Source organism: Mustela erminea, chromosome X (assembly GCF_009829155.1).
Source record: "Mustela erminea isolate mMusErm1 chromosome X, mMusErm1.Pri, whole genome shotgun sequence".
Classification (NCBI taxonomy): domain Eukaryota; kingdom Metazoa; phylum Chordata; class Mammalia; order Carnivora; family Mustelidae; genus Mustela; species Mustela erminea.
Window position 1 is genome coordinate 104,070,725 of NC_045635.1, and position 25,853 is coordinate 104,096,577.

Below are 25,853 nucleotides of genomic sequence, written 5' to 3' on the forward strand. Positions count from 1 at the left end.
AAATTTATTTTGATCACAATGCAGAGACAAAATATGAGGCTGGCTAGAGGCTCTTTACACTGACTCAGTACAAAATTGCTTATATTTTTAGAACAAACTGCCACTAGACGTGAATTCTCATTTAAACTCACAACATATGAGGTCAAGCACTCTACACTTCATTCCCATAACCCATAACTCACAATTGCAAGTTCATATTCTGTAAAAACAAACTTATAGAAAAATATTTTAATGGGAACTGTCCATTTATTAAGGCATAAAAGAGCCAAAAATAGAAGAATAAAAATATTTTATAACAAATTTACAGTCATTAGCAGAACAAATAGGAAAGATTAAAATGAATTACTTGAAAAGACAAATATGAAACTTTTATTAATTATGATAAGAGCTAAAAATGTGTAATATAGCTAATATCATAAACATTTAAGCTATATTTAATGTTAGTATGAATATATAAAGTCTTTGACTCAATTTAAAATTCCTCTAATGTAAGATTCTAAAACTAATTAGAGTACAATAGTTTTCATTTATAATAACTGCATTTTACATGGTCCAGGGCAATGGCTGAGAATTTGCCCTTCTAAAAAGTTCATGGGTGATGCTGTTGCTGCTGGTCTAGGCCTCACATTTTGACAACCGCTGATCTAGATAATCAAATGAATTTTTTTTCATCTCAGCATGGATTACTCTTTAAAAAAAAAAGTAACCTGTGTCAATGTCAGTATTTAAAAAGCAGGTTTCAATGTATGGTAAGTACTTGTGTTTTGGTTGATAACAACTTATTCCTTGAATTAAAAATTATAGAGCACAGATTATATGCAAAGTATTATAGAAAAATAGAAATCAGTAAATAAATAATGATCTGCATCTTCACTGAGTGTACATTCTAGACAAGTATATACAAAAATAATAAAAATCAGAAATGGGCACAAAGAGGATGACAGTGCAACAAAGGCTCTGTGGCAAAGTTGCTGGGAAACTAGGCCTTGAAGATGGTTGAATATGGAGAAAGGGAGATGGAGGAGAAGGGCATTCCAACAGAAAGATGATGGCATGGCAAAAAGACTGAAGGGATGAGGTAAGGTCCAAGGAGATCAGTTAGGAAAAAAAAAAGAGTTTAGGCAAAAGAAAATGAGAGCAGTGATAATGCTAATGGAAAGAAGATGGATTTGAGACAAGTAGAAATTAAATCTGCTGGAAGAGGCAGTTGATTAGGTACAGAAAGTATACATAGATGGCTGGGGAGAATGGGAGCATCATTAACAAATGCTGTGATGGAAAGAAAAGGGATGCAATTAGAGATGTTAAGATGACTGCTGCCATTTTAGATATATTAATTTAGAGCTGTCAGTGGAGGTGTCCATTCATTCGATAATGCCTAGCAGATAACTGAAAATGTAGGGCTAGAGTTTGGGAAAAATGATGGAGCTGAAGATAAATACTTGGAAGTCATCCAACTAGATGTGATCTTTGAGGCTCTCTGAGTAAAAGAGATGTCAAAGGGATGGGGCAGGGGCTCCTAGGTAACTCAGTCGTTAAGCATGTGCCTTAAGCTCAGGTCATTATCCTAGGGTCTTGGGATTGAGCTTGCATACTCTGCATTGGGCACCCTGTTTAGCAAGAAGCCTGCTTCTCCTTCTCACTTGTGTTCCCCTGCTTACGTTCCCTATCTCTCTGTCAAGTAAATAAACAAAATCTCTAATTTTTTTTTTTTTTTAAAAAGGGATGGAGCAGTGGTCCTTAAACTTGAGTTGCCATCAGAATCCCCTGGAGGGCTTGTTAAACCATAGATTGCTGGGTTTCCCCCTCAGTGTTTCTGACTCAGTAGGTTTGCAGTGGAGCCTGAGAATTTGCATCACTAGCAAGTCCTACGTGTGATGCCACTGTTGCTGCTCCAGGGTCCCTAAGTTTAGAACCACTGATCTAAATAATCAAATCTTATTTTTTTTCATTTTAGCACTGATGTATTCTTTAAAAAATATATATTAACCTTTACTGGTCAGTGTCTTTTCTTTTGTGTAGTTAAGAGCATCTACCACTGCTTAACTATCAATCAAAAAGAATATGGCAATCATATTTCTATCTACCGGTATTCTATTTATTAAAAACTGTCTTCTCAATTCCTAACTGAGAAACCAAAGTTGTCCAAAGGATCTGCTCTACATACCGGCCATGGTAGGAAGGATTCCAACAAATTCGTGTTTTCCCTTAAGACTGTGTTGCACAAAGTGTCCACATTTTGATGACAGACTTTCCAGGCCTTTGGTGGTCTCCACTAACCTTTCTAAAGCTCTTTTAGAAGCCAAATATTTATTGGGACTTTTGTCCCATATAGGCAATGGCTTGAAAAGCACTTAGCTGTTTATTTTTCATCTTACTATAAATTATTTATCCTTCAGTCTGTAAATGGCTATTTGTAGGATTAGACAACTTTTGTATGCTCTGATAAGAGGATTGTTGCATCTAAATTCATGCATAATCCATAAAAAGCACATGTAACCTACAACCTCGGCTGGACTGGCATATGAACAGATTCACTAAGCGTATGTAAGCAGTGAGCATTATTAAGCAGTTAACATCAGCAAATTTGTTTTTGAAACATAAGTTTACACACACAAGCATTCCCTACTGAGGAATACTATTAGTTCTAAAAATCCAGTAAAAACATACCTTGAGTAGATTTCTCCACTTCTTTCCTCTTCCTGCTCTGGCTATTGTAATTCATCCTCAGCTCTTGGTTATACTCATGCAGAGTTTCTCTGGAGTTGTACGACTGTCTTGGTTTTCGTCCATCTTCACTTTCATCAGAAGAACTGGTATAAGCTAGATCCATTTCATGTTTGACTTTTGAGAGAGGCTGGTAGGGTTTGCAGTCTGTTTGCTCCATGTCTGATTAAGCAAGCTCAATTTCATGAAATGAAGGAAGAGGAACTCCTTTAATGTAAGCAGTCCTGGAAGAGAGGGAAAAACACAAGCCTTCTTAGATTTGTCCTTTTGAGAGGAAATGCATCTGGCAGATTCACAATTGGTTCTGATAATACTATCAAAGGAGTGAAGCAAAAGACAAACTAGATGACATGAAGCTAGCCTGAGGCAATAATAACACTCTGTGTTACATACACACATTGGCAAGCATTTAGGATTAAACTGGAGGTTGCAGCATCAGAAAATACTTGAGGTAGAAGAGAGACAACCTTCAAAATTATTTGTATTGGAATGCAAATAAAGGACAACATTTTCTAAGTTGTGTGCGTGTTCTTAATGATAATGTCAGTGGTTATATTAAAAAAAATTCTAAGATTTGAAAGTGGCCAGGAGTACAAATACTAACCTAGCAGATCCCACATTTGAATTGAAAACTGGTAAGAGAACGACATTCAGAAAAAAAAAAAAAAAACCCCACAGTCTTGCCTCCGGTTTAATACTGCATTTAAGAAAGGGGTTTTAAAGAAGGGAAGAATCGTGAATGAGGGAGGCTCATGAAATAAAGTGTCCTTGAGGGGGACTGAGCTCTTCGTGTCCATATTGTGGCTTTTGAGCCTTGGGCTTGCAGAGAATTTTTAATGAGTTAGGTGGCGGTAAATTTTTGCTCTTCATAGTTCCAAGAGGATGTAAACAACACTTCTGGCGATTATACTGGTATAAGAATTGGGTTTAGAGATAGAAATTTTAAAGCTTCATGATAAATCACTGAGAGACCCCGCTTTCCCCCACAGAATGCTGAGCTTGAAGTCACTAAGGCTCTTAGGGCAAGTAGAGGCATTTTCTGCCTTACCACAGAGAGGTTTGAGCAGGTTTGAGAATGTCAAATGCCATTTGAGATGTCCAAGTCCTCCGAAAAGCTTAAAGCCCTGTAAAAATTTACTTATTTTCATTCCTTACATTATTTTATCATTTTCATCAAATGCTGCAACTCTGCAACTTGGTCCTTTTCTGTGCAATGTTAAAAAAATCTAGTTCAAACCTAAATAACTTTATGATTTTACTTTGCAGTGAAATGGACTCCTTTATTTTTCTTAAGTTCTTTACCACGGGTATTTTTTTTTTAAGATTTTATTTATTTGAGAAAGAGAGAGAGAGAGAGCATGAAGGGGAGAAGTTCAGAGGGAGAAGCAGACTTCCATCTGAGCAGGGAGCCCGATGTGGGACTTGATCCTGGGACTCCAGGATCATGACCCAAACCAAAGGCAGCTGCTTAACCGCCTGAGCCACCCAAGCATCCCATAGCCACAGGTATTTTCAATGAAATCTACAGACATCTAGACTGTGGTTCCTAAATCATGTGCAGAATCTCGTTTTTTGGAATTTCTCTTGTGTGTATAGCAAACACAGAGAATACAGAAATTACTCAATAAAGCTTATGCATTGACTGATAGGCATTCAGTGGTACCTAATCCTTTGTAGTCTGAACAGTTTCATGAATCGAAGTATTACTTTTCTAAGTGAATGATAAGGTCCTTGAAGGCAGAGTCTGAGTCTTATGCTTCTTTGCAGCCCCCATACCACTTAACACTACTCTAGGCACACACATAGTAGAAACTAACACCTATCCTACAAGTTCCATAAATGGTCTACAGAAACAGCGAGTTCGGTATCACTTAATACCAGAGATGAACATAGTTGGAGAAAGCAAATCAAGTATTGTAAGTGAATATATACTGATGATTTGGCAACAATCTAATCTCACGTCATCTCATAAAACACACTGTCTATACACTCTCCAACTGATAGCTTCAGCATAATCTCTCCTCTGAGCCACAGAAGTGAATATCCCACCACCCACTCAGTATCTCTACCTGGCTTCTCAAACTTACTATGTTCAAAACTGATGTCCCAATTCCCATGGCTTGCCAAACCTGCTCCTCCCATGGTCTTCCCCATCTTGGTAAAAGGTAAATGGCAGCTCCTCTCTTCCATTTGCTCCTGCCACACACATATAATCTATTAGTAAATTCTGTTGGTGCTACCTCTGAAATATATCCAGAATCCAATGACACCTCTCCACTTCCCCACTCCCATTTTGTTCACACCATCATCTCCCACCTGGATTACTGCAAGAGCTTAACTGATGTGCTGCTTCTACCACTGCTCTCGTTATAGCACATTCCCCACACTACAGCCAGAATGAAGCTTTTAAAATCTAAGTCATGTCATGTCTCTCCTTTGCTCAGAAGCAACACTAGTGTCTCATTTCTTTCAACAGAAAAGCCAAAATCCTTACAATGACCAACAAGATCCCCACAAGGTTCACCTTGATCTACCCTAACCTCTCTAATCTCATCTCCAGTATTTCCACCTATCTCATGCCCTTTAGGTGCATCAGCCTTCTCACGGTTTCTGAAAATCTCAGGTGTGTTTCCACCTCAGGGCCTTTGCAACACCCCGTTGTAAACCACTAAAAAGGGGTCACCTCTCATCCTCCTTCCTATCTTTTGTAGCACTTATCACCAAATGACATACTATATATTTTGCTTATTTGTTTATTGTCTGTCATCTGTCTCTCCCCTACTAAAATGTAAGCTCCATTAAGTGTTTTTATCTTTTCTATTCACTGTTATATCCCCCAAACAAGCACAATGTCTGGCATGTAGTAGACTACATGAAGGCAGAATCTGAGTCTTATGCTTCTTTGATCAATACTTGCTGAATGAACCGAATACATTGTGGCCCAGCATTCACAAGAGGGGCTAGAGAGAATGTGGAAATGTATAGGTCATTCTCTCCGTCCCCAAGGAATTCACAGTCCAATGCTAGTGATAAACAACTCCACTATCAAGCCAAATGAAAGGACTCATAAACAAAGACAAAGCAGTGTTTAAGCACTAAAGGTGAGGATATTGGAAAAGACTGGACTTGATTCAGCTTGTCTGTTCATCACTAATGCCAACATAACAATCACTGAAATTCTATTGGGCATCTACGTGATGAAGGCCAATTTTAATCCCTCTCTCCTTAAGTTCCCATAGTATGTGCATCATAAGGTGGACAGCTGGCTGGATTTTAGACCCTGACTTTACTACAAATAGTGCAAAGTGAGAAACCTATCAATAGCAGACTTCCAGAAAAGTAATCTTAGCAGCAGAGAATTGGACTTCCACCCAGAAAAGGAGGCTTCAGTAAAATTAATCTAGTTTCACTTGAGCCAACATGTAGGAGTTTTCATTCATTAAAGAATGAAAGTTTACCAAGTAGGGGTGGAGAGCTATTTTCCACATAAGGACATGAATGATGCAAAAATACCAATCAAGAGGGGCGCCTAGGTGGCTCAGTCATTAAGTGTCTGCTTTTGGCTCAAGTCATGATCCCGGAGTCCTGGGATCCAGTCCCACATTAGACTCCCTGCTCAGCAGGGAGACTGCTTCTCCCTCTGCCTGCTGCTCCCACCCTGCTTGTGCTCTCTCTCTCTGATGAATAAAGAAATAAAATCTTTAAAAAATAAATAAAAATAAAATCAGTTCTTTTGGGGCACTAGGTGGTTCACTCAGTTAAGCATCTGCCTTTGGCTCAGGTCATGATCCCAGGGTCCTGGGATAGCCCCACATCAGGCTCCCTACTCAGTAGGAAGTCTGCTTCTCCTTCCCCCACTCCCCCTGCTGTATCCCCTCTCTCTCTCTGTCAAATAAATAAATAAAATCTTAAAAACAAAATATCAATCAAGAACCTTAATTAAAAATAACTTAATAAAATGCTTTCTGTTACTATATATATATATAAAGTATATATTAAAAATAACTTAATAAAATGCTTTCTGTTACTATATATATTTGTATATATATATTTTATATATATAGTAACAGAAAGCATTTTATTAAGTTATTTTAATATATACTATATATATATATATATATATATATATATATAAAATTTTCTCTCCCATCTCTCACTTGTTCTTTCAATCAAGTTTGGTTCACTCTGATTGGGATTAACATAGCAGAGGTATGGTCAAAATAACATTCCTTCTTAAGCCTCAGTTGGTTATGAATTTACATATATCTTAACACCATTCAAACCTAACAAGTTAAATTTAAAAATGAAAAACATCTCACTTCTAATGCCTAATGTTGTGTTCTGGCAACTATGATTTATGATGTTAAAATCACCCTTATTTTTATGTATGAAATGCAGACATTCTCTTTCCCCTCAGTATGTTTATTTGCAACTTGAAAACTCCTGGGGGGGTTGCAGAAGGGAGAAAGAGAGAGAGAGGGAGAGGAATATTCCTATATCCATTTTGAACCATTCTTGGAGTTCTAATCACAGCTATTCACAGCTATGAATCAGCTACTAATGTCACATCTATTCAAGGTTATTGAGGGTTCTTGGAAGCAATCTTCCTTTAAACCACAAATTGGTATAAACCAAGAGAAAATAATCCTTCCCTGCTCCCTAACCTATTTCAACCATGACTTCCTGTCTTAATGTTTGTGTCAGTGGGCCCAGACAGCAGAAGAGACATTCCAGCTCTCTTTAGGCACATGATATGGTGGTACCCTACTTCGTGCCTAGAGCTTGGAAACTATGATATTTACTAAAGTGCTGTGAGGCAGAGCTTGACTTCACTCACAAATGGTTCACTTTTTGGAAATAAAATAAATTGGACAACATTAAGAGAAAGATTAATACTTTAAATCTAACAGAGTTTGAAAGCACAATAATTCTGAAAAGATGCTGTTCTAAATACTCTAAGGTTAAGGACAGGCTCATATGTGCGTTATTGACTTCTTCATTCAGTGCTCAACAAGGCATCCTAGAGGTCCGCTGACTAGCATACATTCTTTAGACATGATGAGCACACTATCAACTCATAGAAAAACCAAATGTACACAAATGCTGTTCACAGCAAAACAATTTTTCTTATTTCTCTATTATTTTGATAATGATAAACTTTACAAAAAGGAACTGTGTAGGTAAAATACATGCTGCTAGTATGAAACCGTGAAAATCAGAGCCAATTATCTTCTCTACTGCAAAAGATACAGTCAGATAGGTCACACAGTATAAATTCAAATGTCACTACCTGTGGTTTACCTTTGTGTTTTCTACTTGCTACTTGCTACTAAGATAAACTCCAAGGTGACTTTGGAAAAGACCCAGGGAGGTACATGTTTCTTTAGTCACCATAAGTCTATGAAAAGACAACTTGGTAGTGAAAATCATTGGCCTTGGAATGGCAGAATCAGCACCGTAACAGCAGCAGCAGCTAACTCAGGTGGCAGGTCTCATGTAGCAGGCCCACCAGGAACTGTTCTAAATGCTTTTTGCACATTAACTCCTTTAATTCTTACTGTGTCTGATGAAGTAGGTACATTTTATAGATAAAGAAAATCAAGGAACAGAGCAGTTAAGTGACTAGACCAAGGTCACATACCCAGTAAATTGCAGAGCCAAGATCTCAATTTATACAATATGCTCCAAAGGCCATACTCTTAATCGCTACTTCACATTGTCAATCAGAAGACACTTGGCACAGTGACCTAAGGTATATCACCTCCTCTCTCTTAGGACCTCTAGTTTTTCTAAATGTAAGAAGGAGATCAAATTATTTCAAAGAGTTCTTCTAGCTCTAAAATCTCACGATTGTATATGAAATTGAAGGGAAGCTTAGACTGATTCTCAAAAAAAAAAAAATGGTGTGTTTATGCTAAGTGAAATCAGTCAGTCAGAGAAAGACCCAAGTCCATTTGATTTTACTCCTACATAGAATTTAAGAAACAAACAAAAAAAACAAAGGAAGAGAGAGATAAAGCAATAGAACAAAATCATTTTTTAAAAGTCTTTATTTATTTATTTGACAGAGAGAAAGAGAGATCAGAAGTAGGTAGAGAAGCAGGCAGAGAGAGAGGAAGGGAAGCAGGCTCCCTGCTGATCCCAGGCTTGATCCCAGGACCCTGAGATCATGACCTGAGCCAAAGGCAGAGGCTTTAACCCACTGAGCCACACAGGAGGCCCAACAAAATCCTTTTTTTTTTTTTTTTGAGATTTTATTTATTTGAGAGAGAGAGAGAGCACGCGCACAGTGGGAGGTGCAGAAGGAGAAAGAATCTCAAGCAGACTCTCTGCTGAGTATGGGCCTCCGGGTTCGATCCCACCACCCTGAGGCCATGACCTGAACTGAAGGCAGACACTTTACAGACTGAGCCACCCAGGTGCCCCAAGAAACAGATTCCTTTTTTTTTTTTAAATTTATTTTTTATTTATTTTCGGCATAACAGTATTCATTATTTTTGCACCACACCCAGTGCTCCATGCAATCCGTGCCCTCTATAATACCCACCACCTGGTACCCCGACCTCCCACCCACCCGCCCCTTCAAACCCCTCAGATTGTTTTTCAGAGTCCATAGTCTCTCATGGTTCACCTCCCCTTCCAATTTCCCCCAACTCCCTTCTCCTCTCTATCTCCCCATGTCCTCCATGCTATTTGTTATGCTCCACAAATAAGTGACAGATTCTTAAACATAGAAAACAAACTGATGGTTACTAGAGGAGTGTGGGTGGGGACATGGGAGAAATAGGGGATGGGGCTTAAGGAGTGCATCTGTTGGGACGAACACTGGGTCATGTATGGATATGTTGAATCACTATAAGTGTATACCCCAAACTAGTATTATACTCTATGTTAACCAGCTGGAATTTAAATAAAAAGTTTAAAAAGAACTAGAAAAAGATGGTGGGTTTATTCCAAGCCAAGTCTACATTATTTATCAGTCCCCTTCCCCTCCTCACTTTTGTTCCTTTCCTCTCCCTCTTCCCAACCCTTCACACACATTCCAATCTATTATGGCGTATTTTAACTAAAATATTACTTTTGAATTCATTGATCTGTATATATTTATGTACTTGGGATAACTTCCCTTCCTGTTCCTCTGTTATTTTCTTTCCATTTCTTATTAATAATCATATATATACCCTCTCAAAATGGAAAACTGGCTTGTCCTAGTTATAGCAACTGTTCACGCATTGGAGCCTTCACCAAAACGACACACTCTACTCCAGAAGAAATTAAAAAATATATTGGACATTGTTCAAAGAGAACAGGACTTTTTCAGAACATAGCAGACAGACAAAGTGAGGCCACCTAGCACCTGGAGAATAGCTAGCAAAGGGGGATAGTACTCCTTGGGATTATTATACTAATTTTTCTTCATTGAGGACCTTTTACATTAATCCAGATTGACTCATTCACAAAATACTGGACTAACAGCAGATGTTGGTGAGGAATGTGGAGAAAGGGGAGCACATGCCTTATTGAGGAGAATGTAAATTTGTACGGCCACTATGGAAAACAGCATGGAGGTCCCTCAAAAATATTAACAACAGAAATACGGTATGATCCAACGATCCTGCTTCTGGGTATTTATCCAAAGAAAACAAAAACACTTATTCAAAAAGATACAGGCTCCTCTGTTTATTGTAGTATTATCTGTAACAGCCAGGACATGGAAGCAACCTAAATGTTCATTGATAGATGAATGGATAAAGATGTGGTACATGTACACACACACACACACACACACACACACACACACACAAGAGGCGGGATATTACTCAGCCATAAAAAAAATAAAATCTTATCATTCATGACAGCATGGATGGAACTAGAAGGTATTATAACTAAGTGAAATAAGTCAGATCAAAAAAAGACAAATACCGTATGATTTCACTTCTATGTGTAATCTAAATAACAAAACAAAAGGCAAAACAAAACAGAAACAGATTCACAAATACAGAGAACAGGCACTTGCCAGAGGGAAGGGGGATAGGAAGACAGGTTAAATAGGTGAAGGGGATTAAGATGTACAAACTTCCAGTTATAAAATGAATATGTCGGGCGCCTGGGTGGCTCAGTGTGTTAAAGCCTCTGTCTTCAGCTCAGGTCATGATCTCAGGGTCCTGAGATCAAGCTCCGCATTGGGCTCTCTGCTCAGCAGGGAGCCTGCTTCCCTCTCCCTCTCTGCCTGCCTCTCTGCCTACTTGTGATCTCTCTCTCTGTTAAATAAATAAAATAAAAATCTTTAAAAAAAATAAAAATAAATAAATATGTCATGGGGATATAAAGTACAGCATAGGGGCTATAGCCAATAATATTATAATAACTTTGTATGGTGACAGATGGTAACTACACTTAACATGGTAAACACTACATAATGTACATAAATGTCAAATCACTATATTGTACACCTGAAACTAATAAAACGTATCAACAACACTTCAATTAAATAAAAAGAAAGAAAGAAAAGACTGGACTTAGGAAGCTCTTAAATGGAACGTGAACTTTTGTCTGATTTTTCTCCCACCTTTGTTTTTCTTAAGGGAACACACAAATAGTGAATTGTGGGGAACAAACAAAACTGTAAAAGCAAGATAATCACTTGACTCTTTCAAAGACTGAGAGAGAAATCTGCCCCATTTATCCTACCTGCTGTCATTCTGGTCCATTTCCTTCCAGTCATAATACACAAATACGTTTTTTTCATGTTGCTTCCTTCAGTCTAGATATCTTTGCCTTTTTCTACAAAATTTCTGTAACTGTCATTTTTAATAGCAATGTAAAGTGGATGTACCATAATTTGCATACCCATTCCCCTATTGTTGGGTCTCTACATTTTCTCTCCCCATTTATAAATATTCTAACTGGAGTCATTTGAAGATAACACGCATGTCTTCAACATTTTTTATTATTTCCTTAGGGTAAATTCCAAGAAGTTGAATTAATAAGCCAAAAGGTTTGAACATATTTGTGGCTTTGGGGGATTGTAATGATTTACACTGCCATTAGCAATACTCTCCTTTCATTGTACCCTTGCCAACCTTGAGTATTATTTTTTAAGGTCTATTTGAAATAAGTAAATTTAAAGGTATCTTCTTTTAGTTTTTAATTTCCCGGATTATTAGTGAGGCTAATTTTTTTGACATGCATTTGCTAGGTCTAATTCCTCTCTTGTGAACTACTTATGGCTTTTGCACATTTATCTACTGAGGACCTGACTGAGGTGTTTTTTTTTTAATTAAAATATATCAGTAGCATATAATAAGTAAATAAGCCCTTTATCCATAACACTTGCTGAAACTATCTTTCATAGTTTATTGTTTGCCCTTTTTGGGGTCCTTTTTAGATGACTGAACTTTATACTAAAAGTAAAGCATGATCACTGGCTGGACAGAAAGCACCTGTTTCAGAAAAATATGATAAACTTAGTAAAACCAAGAGTTATTCTGAAAACAATTTGTTAGTATCTAATTCCTCGGCAGCTGTTTGACTTCATTTAGTTATTCACTAAATAACTATAGTTTGGCTAAATTCTAATATATATATAAATTTTTTTAAAAAATCAATTTGTGTGTGATGAGAGCCCAGAGAGGTACATAAAACCTAAAGCCTAGTTTCATTTTGTTGCAGAATTGGCCAGGTATTTTGGTGTCTATCTCATGGTCACAACCGTAATATTTTAGTAAATAAAAAGAAATAAATCATTTTTCAGGAGATAGGCTGAGGATTTTATGTACTGCATATGGGGCTTCTTATCCAGGAAATGATGACTTTCAAAGTAGACTGCTTTTGTGCTACATACATATCCTATTATATCAAACAGATAACACTCAAAAGTTGAAATGAAATTTTGTTTCCTGCATTGGTTCGGATGTGCTTGTTTAAGCTAACTGTTCTATTAGCATTTTTTAAATGTTACAATGGAAGGCTGAAAGGTCCCTCCTGGAAAAATACTCCTCCAAAACTGATTTGACTCAGTTCTGAGAACAGCTGCAGTGGGTGTCCTCACAGTGCCTGGGCAGACTCTTCAGGCCATTTTGAAAGAGAAAAATGGAAGCCTTGTAATTCCCCAACTAAAGAGTGATTAATTAATCTCACATCTCTCCCTGTAGATGTTGATTTTTTTTTCTGGCTGCGTGTATCTTTATTTTTTCTCATTATTTTTGGACATTTTTATGGACACTGATGCTAGATCACTTGAGCCAAATGGAGAAAGAGAATTATAAATAGAAAAATTGGTGCTGTCACCAGATTCTACAAAGAAACTCTAACCTGGAAAATAGTTTTGAAAGAAAAACCAATAACCAGAATTCTAAACCAGTTATTTGAAATATTTTCTCTCATTTAATATTCTCTATTCTGCTTAGGGAATCTGGACTCCATAACTTTCCAAAGACCACACACACACAAGCCTACATGAACGTGGACAAAGATTTGCGGACTGGAACTATACAAATCCCGATTTTAAAGATTTGTAGGTATTTCTTTTTTTGTTTGTTTGTTTGTTTGTTTTGGCTTTTGTTTGGCAGGGGAGGGGCTGGAGGAGGGAATCTTACACAGGCTTAATGCCCAGCGCGGAGCTCCATGCAGGTCTCAATCTCACAACCCTTAGATCATAACCTGAGCGGAAGTCAAGAATTAGACACTTAAAAGACTGAACCACTTAGGTGCCCATGTTGAGTATATCAGTAGATAAATGGCAACAGCTTAGTGCATGCCAAATGAGGGCCCAGAATCTCCAGTTGCTATTTCCAATTGAGGCAGAGATTTTTTTTTTAACTGTATAACTACAAAGCACATCTCTATCCCTCAGTAATTTGAAAATAATACTACATCTGAATGGCAGTGACATCTACCTCCATCACATCATGTCTTTTCAAACTCCAACAACTTCCTAAAGTAATTTCAAATTATCTTTCTTATAACTTTTCAATATCCTTTGTGGTGGATTATGTAAATCAGCTAAACACTTAATACAGGAATAATCTTCAAGAAAATTGAAGGTAACTCAATGTATAAAAGCTTTTTTTACTCTTTGGAGAAGAGCAATAGCTGATTTCACCAAGTAAACAATCATTTTCAATTCATTTTTCTTACAATGAAATCCATTGGGATTTTGTAAATTTTGTGGTAATTTCAGTATTAACATACTTATCTAAAATGTAGCATCAAATTTAATATGGTATCTTGAGAAGTAATAGGTTTTAAATATGGTATTGAACAGAGAGATCACTTTCCTCCATAGCTTACAGATAGCAATTTTTTTTTAAAAGATTTTATTTATTTGACAGACAGAGATCACAAGTAGACAGAGAGGCGGGCAGAGAAAGAGGAGGAAGCAGGCTCCCTGAGGAGCAGAGAGCCCAATGCGGGGCTCGATCCCAGAACCCTGGAATCATGACCTGAGCCGAAGGCAGAGGCTTTAACCCACTGAGCCACCCAGGTGCCCCACAGATAGCAATTATTAATCATAGCTCTCTACTGCTATCCACATTCTGCCTTAGTTCAGTGAAAATCATACATTTTCAGTAAGTCTCTCAAATTTCATGTTTAACAATTGGAAGCAGAAGCATTTTCACTGCTTCCTAACTTGAACCTTGTTTTCAATTATGTTAAATATTAGATGGAAGTGGAGCTAATCAAATTAACATTGCATATGCTACAAAGATATAGACCCTTTAGTGATTTAATTATAGAGGTGGATGCAGGGGTTAATAACGATTGCAGGCGTTTGCACCAAGTATTTGGTTCTTCTAGGAAAATGCTAACTACAATAGTCCCACCTTACCTGCAGGGTGTATGTTTCAAGATCCCCAGTGAATGCCTGAAAGCAGGGATAGTACTAAACCTTATACAAACTAAGTTTTTTCCTATACATACATAGCTATGATACAATTTAACTGAAAGTCTAAAATAGGCACAATGAGAGATTAACAACAATAACTAATAAAGTAAAACAATTGTAATATGTTATAATAAAAGTTATGGGAATGTATGTAGTCTCTCAAAATACCTTATGGTAGTACATTCACTCTTCTTGTGACGATATGATATGATGAAGTGCCTACAGGATGAGACGAAGTGAGGGGAATGATACAGGCCTTAGTGACGGTGTTAGACTATTATTGACTTTCTGAGAAATGTCAGGAGGATCATCTGCTTCCAAACCTCAGTTTACCATGTGTAATGAAGCCACAGAAAGTGAAACCATGGATGGGCGGGGGGGACTATGGTATGCCAAAGGCAGCAGCCTATATTAGAAGGGGCTTCAAAATGTAGGTTCTACACCCCGCATTATGACAAAGTAGAATGGCACCATCTTCTTACTATAAAGTGGAAAAATACCTAATATCGTTAATCCTATGACTTTCACAAGGTGGTCACGGCAGCCCATGAAAATAATATGATTAAAAAAACAGTTTTAAAAAACAAGTACCAGAGGAAAGGTCCTAGTAGAAGTTTAAGTGGTCAGCTTGCTTAAATAATAATGCTTCTTCTTCTTCTATTATTATTATTATCAGAAGTTGGAGGACTAGAAAAAAAATCCAGATATTTTTTAAAAGAAATTTATATCCATGATTGTTTTTAATCTTCAAAAATTTCATAATGAGATATGTTTTCCTTATTTTGTAGAAAAAGAAACAGGCAGAAATAGGTAAGTAATTTTCTTCAGATCACACAGCTAGTGGAGACAGACATCAAATCCAAAAAGTCCAGTTCAAGAGTCTATGCCCTTGGTGCTAAGATTCTCAACAAGATCCTAGCAAACAGGATCCAACAGCACATTTAAAAGATTATCCACCATGACCAGGTGGGATTCATCCCTGGGCTACAAGGATGGTTCAACATTCGCAAATCAATCAATGTGATAGAACAAACTAATAAGCGAAGAGAGAAAAACCACATGGTTCTTTCAACTGATGCAGAAAAAGCATCTGACAAGGTACAGCATCCGTTCCTGATTAAAACGATTCAAAGGATAGGGATAGAGGGAACATTCCTGAACTTCATAAAATCTATCTATGAAAGACCCACAGCAAATATCATCCTTAATGGGAAAAAGCTGAAAGCCTTCCCGTTGAGATCAGGAACATGACAAGGATGCCCACTCTCACCACTCTTGTTCGACATAGTATTAGAAGTCCTAGCAAGAGCAATCAGGCAACAAAGAGAAATAAAAGGTATCCAAATTGGCAGTGAAGAATTCAAACTCTCTGTCTTCGCAGATGACATGATTCTTTATATGGAAAACCCAAAAAACTCCACCCCCAAACTACTAGAACTCATACAGCAATTCAGCAACGTGGCAGGATACAAAGTCAATGTACAGAAATCAGTGGCTTTCTTATACACTAACAATGAAAATACAGAAAGGGAAATTAGATAATCGATTCCATTTACTATAGCACCAAGAACCATAAGGTACCTGGGAATAAACCTAACCAAAGAGGTAAAGGAACTGTACTCGAAGAACTACAGAACACTCATGAAAGAAATTGAAGAAGACACAAAAAGATGGAAGACCATTCCATACTCTTGGATCAGAAGAATGAACATTGTTAAAATGTCTATACTGCCTAGAGCAATCTATACTTTTAATGCCATTCCGATAAAAATTCCATCGGTATTTTTCAAAGAGCTGGAGCAAATAATCCAGAAATTTGTATGGAATCAGAAGAGACCCTGAATGGCTAATAAAATGTTGAAAAACAAAAATACAACTGGGGGCATCACGTTACCTGACTTCAAGCTTTACTACAAAGCTGTGATCACCAAGACAGCATGATACTGGCATAAAAACAGACACATAGACCAGTGGAACAGAGTAGAGAGACCAGATATGGACCCTCAACTCTATGGTCAAATAATCTTCGACAAAACAGGAAAAAATATACAGTGGAAAAAAGACAGTCTCTTCAATAAATGGTGCTGGGAAAACTGGACAGTTATGTGTAGAAGAATGAAAACTGACCATTCTCTTACACCGTACACAAAGATAAACTCGAAATGGATAAAAGACCTCAACGTGAGACAGGAATCCATCAGAATCCTAGAGAAGAACATAGGCAGTAACCTCTTCGATATCAGCCCCAGCAACTTCTTTCAAGATATGTCTCCAAAGGTAAAGGAAACAAAAGTGAAAATGAACTTTTGGGACTTCATCAAGATCAAAAGTTTCTGCACATCAAAGGAAAGTCAACAAAACAAAGAGGCATCCCACGGAATGGGGGAAGATATTTGCAAATGACAGTACAGACAAAAGGTTGATATCCAGGATCTATAAAGAACTCCTCAAACTCAACACACACAAAACAGACAAACATATAAAAAATGGGCAGAAGATATGAACAGACACTTCTCCAATGAAGATATACCAATGGCTGTTAGACACATGAAAAAATGTTCATCACTAGCCCTCAGGGAGATTCAAATTAAAACCACATTGAGATACCACCTTACACCAGTTAGAATGGCCAAAATTAGCAAGACAGGAAACAAAATGTGTTGGAGAGGATGTGGAGAAAGGGGAACCCTCTTACACTGTTGGTGGGAATGCAAGTTGATGCAGCCCCTTTGGAGAACAGTGTGGAGATTCCTTAAGAAATTAAAAATAGAGCTTCCCTATGACCCTGCAATTGCACTCCTGGGTATTTACCCCAAAGATACAGATGTCGTGAAAAGGAGTGCCATCTGTACCCCAATGTTTATAGCAGCAATGGCCACGGTCGCCAAACTGTGGAAAGAACCAAGATGCCCTTCAACGGACGAATGGATAAGGAAGATGTGGTCCATATACACTATGGAGTATTATGCCTCCATCAGAAAGGACGAATACCCAACTTTTGTATCAACATGGATGGGACTGGAAGAAATTATGCTGAGTGAAAGAAGTCAAGCAGAGAGAGTCAATTATCATATGGTTTCACTTATTTGTGGAGCATAACAAATAGCATAGAGGACAAGGGGAGATGGAGAGGAGAAGGGAGTTGAGGGAAATTGGAAGGGGGAGGTGAACCACGAGAGACTATGGACTCTGAAAAACAACCTGAGGGTTTTGAAGGGGTGGGGGGTAGGAGGTTGGGGGAACCAGGTGGTGGGTATGAGAGAGGGCACGGATTGCATGGAGCACTTGGGGCAGTGCAAAAACAATGAATACTGTTACGCTGAAAAGAAATAAAAAATTTAAAAAAAAAGAGTCTATGCCCTTGGGATGCCTGGGTGGCTTGGCTGGTTAAGCATCTGCTTTTGGCTCTGGCCATGATCCTAGGTCCCTGGGATCGAGTCCCATACCAGGCTTCTTGGTCCATGGGGAGCCTGCTTCTCCCTCTGCCTGCCATTCCCCTTGCTTGTTGTGTGCTCGCTCTCTCTCTTTTTCTGAAAATACATAAATAAACATTTTTTTAAAAAAAGAATGGTAAATGTAATCTTGTATATATATACATATATATACATATATATATGTATATGTACTTTAAAGATTTCATTTATTCATTTGAGACACAAAGAGAGAGATCACAAGTAGGCAGAGGAAGCAGGCAGATTGCTGAGTAGAGAGCCAATGCGGGCTCGATCCCAGGACCCTGAGACCATGACCTGAGCTGAAGGCAGATGCTTAACCCACTGAGCCACTCAGGCACATTGTAACTTTTTTTTTTTTTTAAGAGTCTATACTCTTAACGTCTTTGCTATATGAGGGTCACAGATTCTCGTTCTTTTACTTATAAGGTGTCAGTGTGCAACACAATTCCCCTGCTTACCACATTTTGCATTTACTAGACACTCCAGATGAGAAAGCAAGAATTGACTTGGTACTGCTGGGTCATGTGTGTCCAATTTGATACAAATCTCTATACCATGCCAACTCACAAGCAAGAAATTTACTAGACTTTCTCAGCCTCCTCATCAACAGATACTCAGTAAGAACACAGCGTGGATTAAACTGTAATTTTCACCTTTGTGATTCCCTCTTCTAATATCTAAATTTCCATATTCACCTACAGGGAGTAATACAATGTAATTACAATTGGGTTGCCACCACAGAGAGTCGGTTTGGCATAATGTAGGAAGGGCACTTAACTTTGGAGTCAGGAAGTCTGAGTTTGGGCCCATCTTGTGTCATTGACTGTATGATACTGGATAAATGAGCTAACCTCTTTTCCTTCGGCATAATAAAGGCTAACTGCCCTTCCTTCCTAAGAGTGCTTGCAGATGAGTCTAATAATACATATGAAAGCACCATGCAAAATATAAAACAACTTATATAGCTGTAATTATTAATTGCTGATTTTTGCAACAGTAAATGTATCAACGCTAGGTTATCTATTGTTTGGAAAAATACTACTCGGAGTTGTCAATGCTACTGATCTTTTTGTCTTGTTTGTATTGTTGGTTTACTATTTCTTTTTTAAAAAGGTTAATTGAGGTATAACTTATATAACACACATATCAATCTATTTTAAGTGTAAAATTTCATGATGTGGGGCTACATTTATAGAGTTGTGAAACTATCACTACCATCTAGTTTTAAAACACCACCATGAAACAATTACTCCCAATTCAACCTCCCTCCTGCCCCTGGGAACTACTAATACAATTTCTGTCTCTATACATTTGCCTGTTCTATGAAGCCTTACAATATGTGGCCTTTTGCATCTGGCTCTCGTTCATTCATGCTTTAGCATGTATTAGTATTTCATGTTCAGTTAATTTCCAAATATAATCTTTTGACATGTGTTAAATTTGTGTTCTGCCCCTGGCCTTTTCACCTCTCCTACTGGGATTTACATTATGTATATGCTGGTATTCCTGATGTTACCTCACATATCTCTGTTCATTTTACTTTTATTTGTTTAGTGTCTGTTCTTCAGATTGGACAATTCGTACAGATCGGTCTTCACGTTAACTGATTGTTTGTTTTGCCATCCTAACTCTGCTATTGAGTCTCTCTAGTGAATTTGTCATTTTAATTCCTGTACTTTTCAATCATAAAATTTCCATGTGGCTCTTTTTATAATTTCTACTTCCTTCTTGAAAATCACTAGTTTGTTCATTTTTTTGTCATACTTTTCATTAAGTATTTACGTTTTCCTTTACTTCTTTGAATATACTTCTAATAGCTGCTTTGAAGATGTGTCTGCTAATTGCAACATCTGGAGACACTCAGAGACAGTTTATATGACTGATTTTTTTTTTTTTTTACGGAGAACAGGTCATGTTCTCCTATTCTTGCATATTTCATAAATTTTTGTTGAAGACTAGACATTTTGGATAGTAATATATTGTAGCAACTCTGGATTCTGATTTTTCCCCTGAAAGTAATTGTTGCTGATTTTTTTCATTCTTTATTTAGTAATCTGCCTGGGCTAACTCTGTGAAACATGTTGCCCAATGATGTGTGTCCGCTGATTTATTTGGTTGTATCTTTATTGTACTTTTTTAAGTTACTGCCTTCTTTCTTTTTTCAAGATTTCATTAATTAATTAATTAATTAATTATTTCAGAGATAGAGAGAGATTGAGAACAAGCGGGGGGAGGGGGCGGCAGAGGGAGAGGGAGAAGCAGACTCTGCTGAGCAGGGAGCCCAATGTGGGACTGGATCCTAGGACGCTGGAATCATGACCTGAACTAAAGGCAGACGTTTAACCAACTAGGCTGCCCAGGCACGTTGATATATTATTTGTTTAAGCATGCTTTCCTAAGGCTGAACTCTGTCCCTATAACTTTGAGGCCAGTGATGCACAGAGGTTGTGCTTAACCATCTCAAGCCTGTGTTTTATCTTCTGCAATAGATCTCTGTGTGGGAAAGGGAGCACATTTGAAGTTCACGCCATTTTCAAGTTTGCCACTTTTATTTTCCATTGGTCCTTTCTGTATCTCTCTTGTACAAGTGTAGCTAGCTTGAGCCCTTTTAAATCCTCAGTGTTTCCTGCACACATGCATAGTCTAAGACATGAATATACTTTTCACTACTCAGGTTAGGAGACCTGTTTACCCTCTGCACACACCAAACGCCACCAAGACTACCACTTCTACAAACACTGTCACTGGATGTGGGAGTCATGCCCCTGTCCACATCAAGTCAACCATCTTCAACCATGGTAGTGCCTCTACAATCTTATAGCCTACCCCACCATGAGCACTGACCCGTCTTTGGGAGAAGTGGTTGGTAGAACATGAGAAGCCCCAGGCCAAACACCAGAGGATATCCACTTTTGTTACCCACAGTCCAATAATTTATTCGAGTATAAGTGCTTCTTGGATTGTCATATGTCTTTGTTGATTCCCAGAGTGCTTAAAGGGCTATTTTTGTCAACTTTTCAAGCTTTATGGTTTATAGTTGTTTTTTTAGGAAGTGGATTTGTGAATACTCTACAGCTGCCCACAACTGATCTTGTAATGGCAGACTTTGTAGAAATCTTATATGTTAAGGATTTGTGGGGGCTTTGCTCAATACTTCAAAGATTTAATACAAGAAAAACAATGTAAAAGGTCTCATTAATAATTTTATATTGGTTATATATTCAGGGCATCTGGATGGCTCAGTCAGTTAAGCATCTGCCTTTGGCTTGGTCATGGTCCCAGGGTCCTAGGATTGAGTCCCACAACAGGCTCTCTACTCAGTGGGGAGCCTGTTTCTCTCTCTCCCTCTGCTTGCAGCTCCCCCTGCTTGTGCTCATGCATGTGCTCTCTCTCTCATCCAAATAAATGAATAAAATCTTAAAAGAAATAAAAATACATTGATTATATATTCATACTAAAATATTTGGGCATACAGGGTTAAGTAAAATATATTAATAAAATGAATTTCACATGTTCATTTTTTCTTTTTTAATATGACTCCCCAGAATTATGAAAAATATATGTTCTGCATTATATTTATAGTCTAGATCTAGTATCCTGTTTATAAAAAATACTAGAGACAGAGAAACATAAATAATGTAACAGGGATACAAAGAGGGAAATCTAGAGCATAAGAAACCGTATAGGAAAAGATTATGCAATTTCTTCAACAAATAAATTTTAAGAGAGAGAAACAAAAAGAGTAAAGGGAAATGCAGGGATTAAAAGAGACTTAAGAGATACAGCTATAAATTGTGATGTGTAGGGGCACCTGGGTGGCTCAGTGGGTTAATCCTCTGCCTTCAGCTCAGGTCATGATCTCAGGGTCCTGGGATCGAGCCCCGCATCGGGATCTCTGCTCAGTGGGGAGCCTGCTTCCTCCTCTCTCTCTCTCTGCCTGCCTCTCTGCCTACTTGTGATCTCTCTCTCTGTCAAATAAATAAATAAAATCTTTAAAAAAATTGTGATGTGTACCCCTTTTTAAAAATATTTATTTATTTTATATATAGAGAGAGACAGAGAGCAAGAGGGCTTGGGGAGGGGCAGAAAGAGAGGTAGAGAAAGAACATCAAGCAGACTCCCTGCTGTGCATGGAGGCCTATGCAGGGCTCAATCCCAGGATCCTGAGATCACGATCTGAGCCAAATTCAAGAGCCATCTTCTTAACCAATAAAGCCACCCAGATGTCCTGTAATGTGTACCTCTTATTTAGGATTCTCATCTGAGCAAACAAATGAAAAAATGACACATACATTTATGAGATAGTCTGGGAAATTTGGAAATATACAGCATATCTAATGATTCTAAAGATTTATTGTTTATTTTTAAGGTGCAATAGGGTAATACAGTTAAATTAGAGTCTTCATACTTATAATCAAATACTGAAGTATAATGCATGAAATTATAAGATATGTTGGACTTACTTCAAAAAATTGAGGGAGGTAAGAGAGGAAATTGGTTGGAGTGTAGATGAAGCAAGATTGTCCATGATTTGAAAATTAGGATGCCTGCGTGGCACAGTTGGTTAATTGTCTGCCTTTGGCCCAGGTCATGATCGTGAGGTCTTGGGATCCAGTCCCACATCCGGGTCCCTGTTCAGCAGGAAGTCTGCTTCTCCCTCTCATTCTGTCCCTCCCCCCAGCTTCTGCTCTTTCTCTCTCTGCTCTTTCTCTCTCTCACAAATAAATAAAAAAATCTTTAAAAAGAAAAGAAAATTACTGAAGTTATGTGATAGCTAAGAGTTGGGTTCATTCAATTATGCTCTCTACTTCAGCTTATGTTTAAAATTTTAGATAATAAAAAGTTAAAACAGTTTTGGAGAACAATGATTTGTGAAAACACCAGAATACAATGTTATATGAAAAAAAATAAGATACAAAACTGAAATAAAAAATGAAATGCTGTTAAAACTAATTTCACGGGAGGTGAAGGGGGGTGATTACACAGAATTTTAACTTTCTATTAAATTCTCTACAATTAACCTCTATTGATTTTTAATCAGAAAAACAGTACTCATCATAGAGGTTTATTACCAATTATTTGAAAAAAAATTGAAAAACTGAAAGGAAATACATCAAAATAGCTAATGAGAGTTATCTCTGTTGTATGATTATGAGTAATTTTTATTTCCTTATTACATATTCCCTATTCTCTACATTGAGGATGTTTTACTTTTCCATCAGAAAAATAGGAATGACAAGTTTTATGTGGAGAACTTGTAATTTTTACTTTCCTTTCTGCTCTTCCTATCCGCGCCCAACTAGATGTGTAGCCATCTGGCCATTCATTATAAGGTACATAGTAATAGTACCTTACACGTGGCAAAGCATTTCAGACATTTTAAACCTTCTAAATTTCATATACAATATTACAATTTATATGCTTATACCCCTATGACATAGCACACCAGAGGAAAACATTATTACTCTCACTTTCAGATAAGAAAACAGAGCCTCAAATATTTGCAAAACCTGGTGAGGCAGTAGCAAACACTGGATGAGAACCCAGGTTTCATGACTCCTAGTCTGGTGCTCTTTTTACTATAACATGTTTCCTCCCATAAAGAGTATCCAATTCAGAATACTATTAATTTAGCAAATAACTAACTCAGGCCAATTGAATTCAAGTTACTTACATCAATTAACTGTACTATTCATTTTACTTAACTGCAAACAAGAGCCATGTGCAGGAAAGAGGCATTCAGATGAAATAACAGGGAGGAAGCAGGAGAATTTTGTGACATATGGCATGCTTGCTGATGAAATCAAAGGTATGTTTCATGCCAGCTTTTGGTCTGCAAAGTGTCTTTCATTTCACTAAGAGGTATACCCCATGCCAGGAAATGCACAACCTCCTAGCCCTTTCTTTTGAAATCTAAACCCATGAGAGCATGGACTTGGCATGACTTGAGGGAACATTGAATGCAATATGCTTGACCCATTTGTGGGTACAAACAATCCAGATTACCCACTGTAGCGAAGGACTCTAGATTGTCATCTGGATTCCCGATCAGCTCAGAGAAAGTGAGGATACAAGTGGGTCTTGGGTTTATCTCTGGGCTGGAGATTAAGGATTTTTAATTTCAGAGAGTAAAAAACAACCCACCAAAAAGAAAAAAGAAAATGAAGTTAATCCAGAAAGCAACTAAGTACATTAAAAATACAGGTATACTTTGTAGATATTGAGGGTTCAGTCCCAGACCACCACAATAAAGGAAATATCATAGTAAAAATGAATCAAATGAATCTTTTGGTTTCCCAGAGCATATAAAAGTTATGCTGACATAATTCTGGAATCTATTAAATGTGCAATAACATCATGTCAATAACATTATGTACATATTTTTATTAAGAATATTACTAAAGAATTCTAATCATCATCTGAGCTTTCAGCAAGTAATAACTGTTGATCACAGATCACTATAACAAATACATTAATAATGAAAAAGTTTGAAATATTGCGAGAATTACCAAAATGTGACACTGAGACACAAAGTAAGCAAATGCTCTTGGAAAAATGGCACCTGATAGATTTGCTTGACAAAGCATTGCCACAAACCTTCAATTTGTAATAAATAAATAAATAAATAAATAAATAAATAAATAAAAAACCCACAGTATCTAAAAGGTACAACAAAGTAAAGCACAATAAAACAACGCATGCATCAGCTAAGTGCTCTTATATAGAATGATATCTTTGTGCCTGGAAGGGTTGTAAAATCCCCAAGTAGACCTTAGTTTGGTGAAAAGGATCTAATCCTTGTTACAAATGAGTCTGTTTCTTCTCTAACAGGGAAGGGAGATGCTGGAGAGCAGAGCAGAGCACCACATGGTGTTTGAAGAAGTCATGTCTGTAGATTTTTAAGAACAAGAAATTTTTACTTTATCTGCTACAAGAACCTTTGTTACCACTTCAACAAACACTCTCAGAGAAAATACCAATTCCGAAAGAAGACCTTGTGTTTAAGTGGAGGCATTCACTAGGTGAAACCAGGGTCTTTTCCAGAAACATCCCTGTCATTTTGGATAACTTGGTCCTCACAACTGGTATGATCAATCTTTCTTATCTGGTAAACCTTGTCTTACATGCAGATGACTGCTTACTAGGAAGGTGGTTCATACAAGAGAAGAAATAAAATATTCTGGAGTTCATTGCAGATGCAGACATTTGGATGGCCAAAGGGAGGCGTATGTATCCTTGAGTATCTCTATTAAAGAAGAATGAGAAGCGGCATATTGAAGTAAGCTTTTGAGTCAGACAGACCTGGGTTCTATTACCGGCTTTTTCATTCACTTAATTTCATGTTTGCTCATCTATAAAACTGGAATAACAATATCTACCTTGCAATGTTGATATGAGAAACAAAAACTATGTTGGATGTATTTTGTAGCAACAAGTTTGAAACCATATACATCATCAAGGTATCAGCAATGGTTAGATGGTAGAACTCTTAGGCTGATTATTAGATGATGGGATTAAAGGCAAACTTCTATTGTTTTGCTTTTATTGCCTTGTGTTTTCTTACAATGAACACATTCTAATATAAAGAAAAAATATCACATATTATTTTAAAATAATATATATAGAGTTCCTATTCTTGTGTAGGGCACACAATAAGTCCTCACTTCCTCATCATTAGCTGTCATCATTGTTGTCATTAGTATCACATCTTTCCTATCATAAGTGGGAAAACAGAGGCTTAGATAGGTTTCATAGCTTATTTAGTTCTGTATATCTCAGAAGCA

The 25,853-nt window shown here is 37.4% G+C and overlaps 1 protein-coding gene across 6 annotated transcripts in view; it reads right to left on the reverse strand.

The window, feature by feature from the left end:
* TENM1 (teneurin transmembrane protein 1) overlaps nucleotides 1-25,853 on the reverse strand; it is a 794,330-nt gene that overhangs the window by 558,097 nt on the left and 210,380 nt on the right. For all 6 annotated transcript variants that reach the window (XM_032329990.1, XM_032329993.1, XM_032329991.1 and 3 more), the window contains one exon: nucleotides 2,671-2,951. In XM_032329990.1, the coding sequence (XP_032185881.1) occupies nucleotides 2,671-2,887 (217 nt within the window). In that variant the 5' untranslated portion in view covers nucleotides 2,888-2,951. The remainder of the gene's footprint in view (nucleotides 1-2,670; nucleotides 2,952-25,853) is intronic.